The sequence below is a fragment of the Elephantulus edwardii genome, unplaced genomic scaffold (genome assembly GCF_000299155.1).
Source record: "Elephantulus edwardii isolate Elephantulus edwardi_28Jun2011 unplaced genomic scaffold, EleEdw1.0 scaffold00006, whole genome shotgun sequence".
Lineage (NCBI taxonomy): Eukaryota > Metazoa > Chordata > Mammalia > Macroscelidea > Macroscelididae > Elephantulus > Elephantulus edwardii.
Window position 1 is genome coordinate 28509472 of NW_006399756.1, and position 7833 is coordinate 28517304.

Genomic DNA, 7833 nt, shown 5'->3' on the forward strand with positions numbered 1-7833 from the left:
TATATAAATAATTAGGGGCTAGTGGCTGGGTATTCTATTCAGGTCTTTCTCCTTCTCTCCACCCTGTGCCTCTCAGCCCCTCATTGTCCCTACATAACCTCTTCAACTTTTTCCTCCTTTCCTTTCAGGGGGCCTGAGTTCCCCTTCTCTGAATGAGGGACCGCCATAAGAGGGACTGTGGGGGAACCAGGGCTATATGATGGTGATGGCTGGCTGGCACCCTTGGTCCAGAGGGTGGGGTGCCAGTCTCTCTCTGCCAGAAGCAGCTCCAAAATGCTACAGGGACTCTGGGCTCACCTACCTTCTGAACTAGCTTCCTCTGTCCTCTCAGGGTGAGCACAGGGCCCTTGGGCAAGAGAGGGTCCAGGGGCCCACTAGGGGGCAGGTCCTCTCTCCTCAGGCTTCCATGACAGCAGACCCAGCAGGAGGCCAACTCCGCTCAGGGAGTGGGATTACTGAGTGCTTACTCCCAGGGTGGGCTAGGACCCTGGTGCTCAGAGACCCTGACCAGCTTCCCCCTCTTTGCCCCTGCTCTCCTGCCCACCAGCTCTCCTGCAGTTTACCCCTTGCTCCCCTTCCTCTCTTGCAGGCCCATCTGAAGAGCATGCTGCCCCCTTACTCCCCGCCTGGCCTCGCCATCCCTGCTCCCCCAGCCTGACGCCCGGCCCCAGCATGGCCCAGGGTGCCATGCGCTTCTGCTCAGAAGGCGACTGTGCCATTTCCCCACCACGATGCCCACGCCGCTGGCTCCCCGAAGGCCCTGTGCCTCAGAGCCCCCCAGCCAGCATGTATGGCAGTACCGGCTCCCTGCTACGGCGCGTGACAGGTCCAGGTCCCCGGGGCCGGGAACTGGGTCGTGTGACAGCACCCTGTACACCCTTGCGTGGCCCTCCTTCACCCCGTGCTGCTCCTTCACCCTGGGCACCCTCTTCACCTACTGGACAGCCTCCACCTGGGGCCCGGAGCTCTGTGGTCATTTTCCGCCTGGTGGAGAAGGCCAGTGTGAGGCCACTGAATGGGTTGCCTGCTTCAGGAGGCTTGAGCCGGAGCTGGGACCTGGGTGGGGTCTCTCCTCCCAGACCCACGCCAGCCCTTAGGCCTGGCTCTAACCGGAAGTTGCGCCTGGAAGCATCCACTTCAGACCCACTTCCAGCTGGAGGAGGCTCTGCCCTGCCTGGCAGCCGAGGCCCTTTAATTGGGCCCCCCGTCCCACCCCAGGTCGGGGCAGATGGTCTTTACTCCTCTCTCCCCAATGGGCTGGGGGATCCCCCTGAACACCTGGCCACACTATTCCGAGGAACTGCCAACATCGGATTGCTGAACCAGGTATGTAATTTCTCATGGGCTCCCTGGGGCCCTGAAGCCCGAGTGAAGGGGCCCAGCTTGGACCTGGGCCAGTCTGCTATTCACTCTGAATCCTTGAATCTATCCTAAATATCTCTCTTGCCCTCTGTGTTTGTCTATGTGTCTCTGCATCACCCACTCTGTCCCTGTATGTGTTTATATTTGTGTCTCTGTCCCATGTTCCTTTGTCCCTGCGTTTGGCTTTACCTCTGGGTGACTGTGTCTATTTCCCCATCCTTGGCTCAGGGGGACACCTGGTCCTCCCCCCGAGAAGTCTCCTCTCATGCCCAGAGAATTGCTCGAGCCAAATGGGAATTCTTCTATGGTTCCTTGGATCCCCCCAGCTCAGGTAAGGCCTGGGACTGAGGCAAAGCGAGTAGGGCAAGGCCTTTACCACAGCAGCTGGGCCTTGACGGGCAGCTTCCTTGAAATTTTCTGCAAACCCTTCCTGGCTGAGTTGGCAAATGTTCCTCTGGCCCTCGCTCCTGCCACGTGTTATGGAGGGCTCCAGGGCTTGTTCAGACACATAGAGTAAACTGGGTAGTAAGGGGGGAGGTAGGATCTCCAGGGTCATTCCCTGTAGGAAAAATAGTCTATGCTCTCTCAGACCCCCGCAAGGCTGCCAGACAAGAACTGGTTTTAAATGAGCCCCATCAGCACCCAGAACATGATGAATTTATAACAAAAGTAATGGTTTAGGCAGTGAAGGAACTTCGTGCCTGAGTGAGAGAGAGTTACGGAACAAGGGCAGGTGGAGACTGACCTGGATAACCTGCTGACCTGGATGCCTGTGTGTCCCTCAGGTGCTAAGCCCCCAGAGCAGGCCCCCCCATCTCCACCTGGGGTGAGCTCAGGACAGGGCTCTGGGGTAGCTGTGGGGCGAGCAGCCAAGTACTCGGAGACAGACCTGGACACGGTGCCCCTGAGGTGCTACCGAGAGACAGACATCGATGAGGTACTGGCCGAGCGGGAGGAAGCTGATTCGGCCATCGAGAGTCAGCCCAGCTCAGAAGGCCCACCTGGCACTGCTCGGCAACCCGTTCTGCGTGCTGGCCTCTGCCCTGGCCCTCGTCCCAGCAGTGGCAGTGAGGATGAGGATGAGGCAGGAGGGGAAGAGGATGTGGATGATGAGGTGTTCGAGGCCTCAGAGGGGACCCGGTGAGTGGGAAAGTGGGTGGGTTGGAAAAGAAAGTGGTTTGCTCCTTTTCACTGGCCCTGAGGCACAGTCTGGATCAAAAGGACTAGGATGAAAGGGAGGGTGTGGCTGGGAGGGTCAGGAATAGGCTGACAAGGCAGTGTGGGTAGCAGAAGATTCAGGACGGAGGCCTGGGCCTGGCAAGGTGCAGGAGGTTGAGGGGGCATTAAGCAAGAAGCAAGGAGAGAGAAGGCAGGGCAGTGAGGGTGTCTCTAGAAAGGCACGGGCAGGGCAAGAGACCAGAGGCCTGACTCAAGCCTGGGGACCTGGGAGCATCAGTCCGGATCTTGGGTCCTGGCAGAGAGTGGGATTTGTGGGGGCTTTCCTCTCCCGTCTCACACCCTACTGCATCTTGGAGATTCATCTTCTCCTAAGATGTTGCCAGAAATAGAAACAGGATGGCAGGAGGGGAGCGGATCAGGGAGGAGGAGAAAGGGAGATTAGTAGAGAGGGAGGAAGGAAAGGAGGAAGAAGATTGAGGGCTAGGGGGCAGGCCTGGGGTGCTGCAGGGACACTGAAGAACTTGGGGAACCCATTGTGGGGTTCTCTGCTCAGGTGACTCTTGACTTGGAGGGGGTTGGGAATATTGGCAGAAGGGAGGCTTCAGCACCAGGGTCAGACGGGGTCAGAGGTCTGAATCCTGGTTCTGCAGCCTGAGGTAAGTGGCCTCCTCCTCTCTTTGGACCTGTGAAATGGGGATGGTAACCCCCTTTTGCCTCATCAGTGTGAAAGTTCAATGAAATGCAGCCAAAGATTCCAGCGCTGGGCATGGCCCCTAACCTTAATCAGATATTCTCCCTGATCCTGCAGGTCAGGGACCCGAATGCCTCTCAAGTCTCCAGTGCCCTTCCTGCCTGGGACCAGCCCCTCTGCTGATGGTCCTGACTCTTTCAGTTGTGTGTTTGAAGCCATCTTGGAGTCATACCGGGCCAAGGGCACCTCCTACACCAGCCTCACCTCACTGGAAGCCCTGGCCTCACCTGGCCCAACCCAGAGCCCCTTCTTCACATTTGAGTTACCCCCCCAGCTCCCAGCTCCCAGACCTGACCCACCTGCTCCTGCCCCACTTGCCCCTCTTGAGCCGGATTCTGGTACCAGCTCTGCAGCTGATGGACCTTGGACACAGAGAGGGGATGAGGAGGAAGTAGAGGCTGGAGCCAGGCTGGCCCCAGGGAGGGAACCCTCCAGTCCCTGCCACTCAGAGGACAGCTTTGGGCTGGGGGCAGCACCCCTGGGCAGGTGAGTGATTCCTTAGCCTCTCCGACCTGAGGTCCCCAAGAGCGGTTACCCTAGAGACAGCCTGAGAGTGGGGCTGTTGTTTATGTCTCTTACCTCTGAGTGGAGGTAATTGAGGGGATGCAGATGCCTGTATTCCCATTTGGAGGGCTGCTTGCATTGGCTCTAAGGAGGAGAAGACTTAATTCAGGATTAAAGAGCCTCCAGAGAGCATTCTCCTTGTTCTCCAGGAGGTCCCTTTCCTCCCGAGGCTGTAAACTGCTTAGACTCCCACCCAGCTTGGAGGCTTCTTCTAAAGATGGAGCCACCAGCCTGTCTCCCATATCACCTGTCTTCCACAATCAGTAGTCTCCTGCCCTTCTCCATGAGCCCTTTCACCAGTCTAACCTTTCTGCTCCTCCTTCCCCCGCCAGTTACCCTCTCTGTCATGGAAGCCATGGCAACAGGAGGGGGTGGCCAGGGAGACAGCGTTGCCTAGCAACCAGGAGTTTCCGGCCTCTGTCTCTGGGGTGACAGGTGGCTTTGAGAGTAGAGCAGCTGGGGTGGGGAGGAAAGGGGAGGAGGAAGAAGGGGGTGAAGGAGTGCACCCTGACCCCAGAGCCTGCTCCTTGGCAAGCAGAAAGGAAGGCTGGAGGAGCATGCTTCTCTCCTTAAAAGCAGAGAGAAGGACAGGCAGAAGAGCAGGCCTGCTGGTGTCCCTGCTGCCCTTAAATCTTTGTCTGATTCTTCACTATTTTTGACAGCCCATCTGTCCCACCTCTGCCCATGTTTTCAGAGATATGGACTGTGTTCCGAGTAGGGTCAGCGTGGGTATAGGAAATCTGTGTCCACTAGCAAACTTCTGCCCCTAGGAGCTTAGAGGATGCAGCCAAAACTCCCACAGCAGCAAAATGGATGTGGGTTAGACTTGAGGCAGGACTTCTGAATGGAGTAGGCCAATAGAGAGAAATGGAAAATGCCTTCTCTATCTTTCTCTCAACTTCTTTACTGTCTGGGTCTGGAAGCCAAAGGAGGACCTAAATCACTGGGTAGGGCCCTGTCCGCCTGCTCGTTCCCCACTCACCTGTCCTGAGCTGGTGTCTTGTCCTGGCAGTGAACCACCCCTGAGCCAGCTGGTATCTGACTCGGACTCGGAGCTGGACAGCACGGAGAGGCTGGCCCTAGGAAGTACAGATACCTTGTCCAATGGGCAGAAAGCAGACCTGGAGGCTGCGCAGCGCTTAGCCAAGAGGCTGTACCGACTTGATGGCTTCAGGAAGGCCGATGTGGCCAGGCACCTGGGCAAGAAGTAAAGCCCCTGGTTGGGGCTGAGGATGGGGTAGGGGGAAGGGGAGGCAACCTGTAGGCAGCACCTATATGTCCTCTCTATCTACTACCCAGATCCATAGGTAAACCCTACCTGACTTCGTCACTCTGTCCTTTGTAACCCCACCTATCTCCCTGCCCTGCCCATAGCAATGACTTCAGCAAACTGGTGGCTGGCGAGTACCTCAAGTTCTTTGTCTTCACGGGCATGTCGCTGGACCAAGCTCTTAGGTGGGTGCTGAGCCCTTTGAGGGCAGCCTGGTATGCAGGGCCTAGTAGGCAGGGCCTCAGCCATGCCTGCACTGAGCCACTTTGCTGACAGCCCTTCCCATGTTGATGCTGGGATTGCCTGGGAGGGGAACCTGGGGATGATATTTTTCCTTTTTCCTCCTCCCCAGGGTGTTTCTGAAGGAGCTGGCCTTAATGGGTGAAACCCAGGAACGGGAGCGTGTGCTGGCCCACTTCTCCCAGCGATACTTCCAGTGCAATCCTGGCGCCTTGTCCTCAGAGGGTGAGGGGACAGGGAGGAGCTGGCTTTGTCCCGGACATTCATTAAGGCTGACCTGGACATTTATTGTGTGCATAGATGCCCAAGTGTATGTGCATTAGTGAATGAATGCAGTGGTCAGACCACTGCTCTAACACACATGTGCAGTGCTGTGCTAGCTACAGAGGGCAGACCATATGAAATTGCTAGAGGCAAATGAGTATGTGGCAGGTGTTTGCATACAGTGGTTCTCACAGATGTGCAGGGCAGTGCTTGACTTGAGTGGAGATTGTTTACACAGGTCTGCACGTCTGATTTGTGGAGTGTGTTTACTGCATAGATAGAGGGGCAAGTGAGTGTGGGGGATAGCAGTAAACTACTCCACCCCAACACTTCAAGGACGAAGTGAGAAATGTTTGCTGAGGTATCTCATGTTTGCTGAGGTATCTCGGCCTGGAAGGACCTGGGGAGGGTGGCTGGATGGAAGAACCCTGGGAGATGGCCCAGGCTGAAAGTCAATTCTCCCGCAGACGGTGCCCACACGCTGACCTGCGCCCTGATGCTACTCAACACGGATCTCCACGGTCACGTGAGTGTGGGTGGGTGGGACGTGGGACCGAGGTAGCCCAGAAACAGACTCCTTGGTCCAGAGACTTTCTGGCCTGGTGAGCCTGACCCCCACCCCAAGTTGACAGGCCTCTGCACCCTCCCTTAGAACATTGGGAAACGCATGACCTGCGGGGACTTCATTGGGAACCTGGAGGGCCTCAATGATGGTGGCGACTTCCCGAGGGAGCTGCTCAAGGTGGGGGCAGGGAAAGATAGAAGGAGCTGGTGGGGGATGTGGGAGACTCAGTCAAAGGGAGGGAGGGAAGGGAGGAGCCCGTCTTTTCTGCCAGGGCAGCCTGGGCTCTCTCGTGACTCAGTCTGAGGACCGCCCCCTCCCCCCAGCCCCCACATGCCCGCCTCGGGACATGCGCACACGCGTGCAGTGGGGTCACGCCGCGGGAGGGGAAGTGGCTCGCGAAAATACGGGACCTGGAAGTCCTGGACCTGCGTTTGTCAGTTGTCTCCTTCAGCGCTTAATGAGGATGGGAGGGGATACACAGGCTCACCACCTTGCCCTCATTGTCTACAGCCATAAAGATCCTCCTGGTGCCGAACTGCTCCATTGGAGGGACAAAGGCTTTTCCCAGATCTGCGAGTTAGCAGTTAGTGCTAAAGTGCTGCCTCCCCCTAGTGCCAGAGTCAGATCCGTGCTAGCAACAGGGCGCTTGGAGGCGTGGGGTCAATGCCCTCCCTAACAGGGTGTTGACCCAGGGAGGCTTGGGCTCATTGAAGAAACCCCTGGTTTACACAAAGGCCACGACACATATGTGACATAGAAGAGAGTTGTTGGGTGTGCCAGTGAGGTGGGAGTATGTTGGGAACGTCTTTGGAAATCTGAGCGGGGGATGTATCCTTGAGCTTTGTGTGTGTATGACTTTGGGTGTGTTTGTTCTTTAGGATTTCGAGTGTGTGTCTGAGGGTGTAGGTTGGGTGTGTATGTATGTTGAGGTGTACACCTACGGACGGGCTGTGTATGATTAATGGCATATTCGTGAGTAAGGGAGTGTATGTTTGTGAGTAGAGCGGACACTTTGAGATGGACATCTAAATTCGTGTGTCTGGCTAGTTGGGGCGTATGTCTGTGAATTGAGTGTGTGGACGTGACTTGAGGTTTATAAAAGGGCATTTGGAGGAGTCTGCGAATTGCCAAATTGAGGGAGACCAATGCAGTTTCCTGGCTGCGTCCAGCCTGCCCTCTACCCCACACGTTGTCTCCTACCTTGAAGCCCCCACTTCTTGAGACCCCTCCCGGTTATTTCAGAAAAGGTCACCGGAGGGGGCCCAGCTTCTCCCTTCCCTGTCACCCCTAGCCCGGAGGAGCTAGGAGAAAACTGGATTCTTTCTGGTCAGCCTACTCCCATAGCCCCAGGCCTAGGGTGGGTCCGTATATCCCCAGACTAGACTCCCACGAGGCCTTCCCAATTCTTTCCCCAGGCATAGCAGCACGCTAAAGGCCTCTATCTGTCGGTGCCTCCATTTTGCGACGTCCCCGCCCCCAGCCTCGCCTCCCCTCCCCTCCTCTCCCCTCCCCTCCCGTCTGCGCCCCCCTCCTGCTCTCGCCGAGCTGCAGAGCAGACAGCGCCGCCGCGGCGCGCTCTTTGCGTCGGTGGGAGCCGGGCCGGCTCGGCCGCGCGCTCGCGCCGGCTGTCGGGGGAGC

The 7833-nt window shown here is 57.2% G+C and overlaps 1 protein-coding gene across 1 annotated transcript in view; it reads left to right on the top strand.

Annotated features, from left to right (window-relative positions):
• Positions 1-7833, top strand: part of PSD (pleckstrin and Sec7 domain containing) — a 15008-nt gene that overhangs the window by 1203 nt on the left and 5972 nt on the right. The window contains exons 2-10 of the mRNA XM_006879984.1: positions 590-1326; positions 1591-1693; positions 2148-2502; positions 3350-3778; positions 4869-5063; positions 5231-5311; positions 5479-5591; positions 6098-6156; positions 6283-6372. Of these exons, the coding sequence (XP_006880046.1) occupies positions 673-1326; positions 1591-1693; positions 2148-2502; positions 3350-3778; positions 4869-5063; positions 5231-5311; positions 5479-5591; positions 6098-6156; positions 6283-6372 (2079 nt within the window). The 5' untranslated portion in view covers positions 590-672. The remainder of the gene's footprint in view (positions 1-589; positions 1327-1590; positions 1694-2147; positions 2503-3349; positions 3779-4868; positions 5064-5230; positions 5312-5478; positions 5592-6097; positions 6157-6282; positions 6373-7833) is intronic.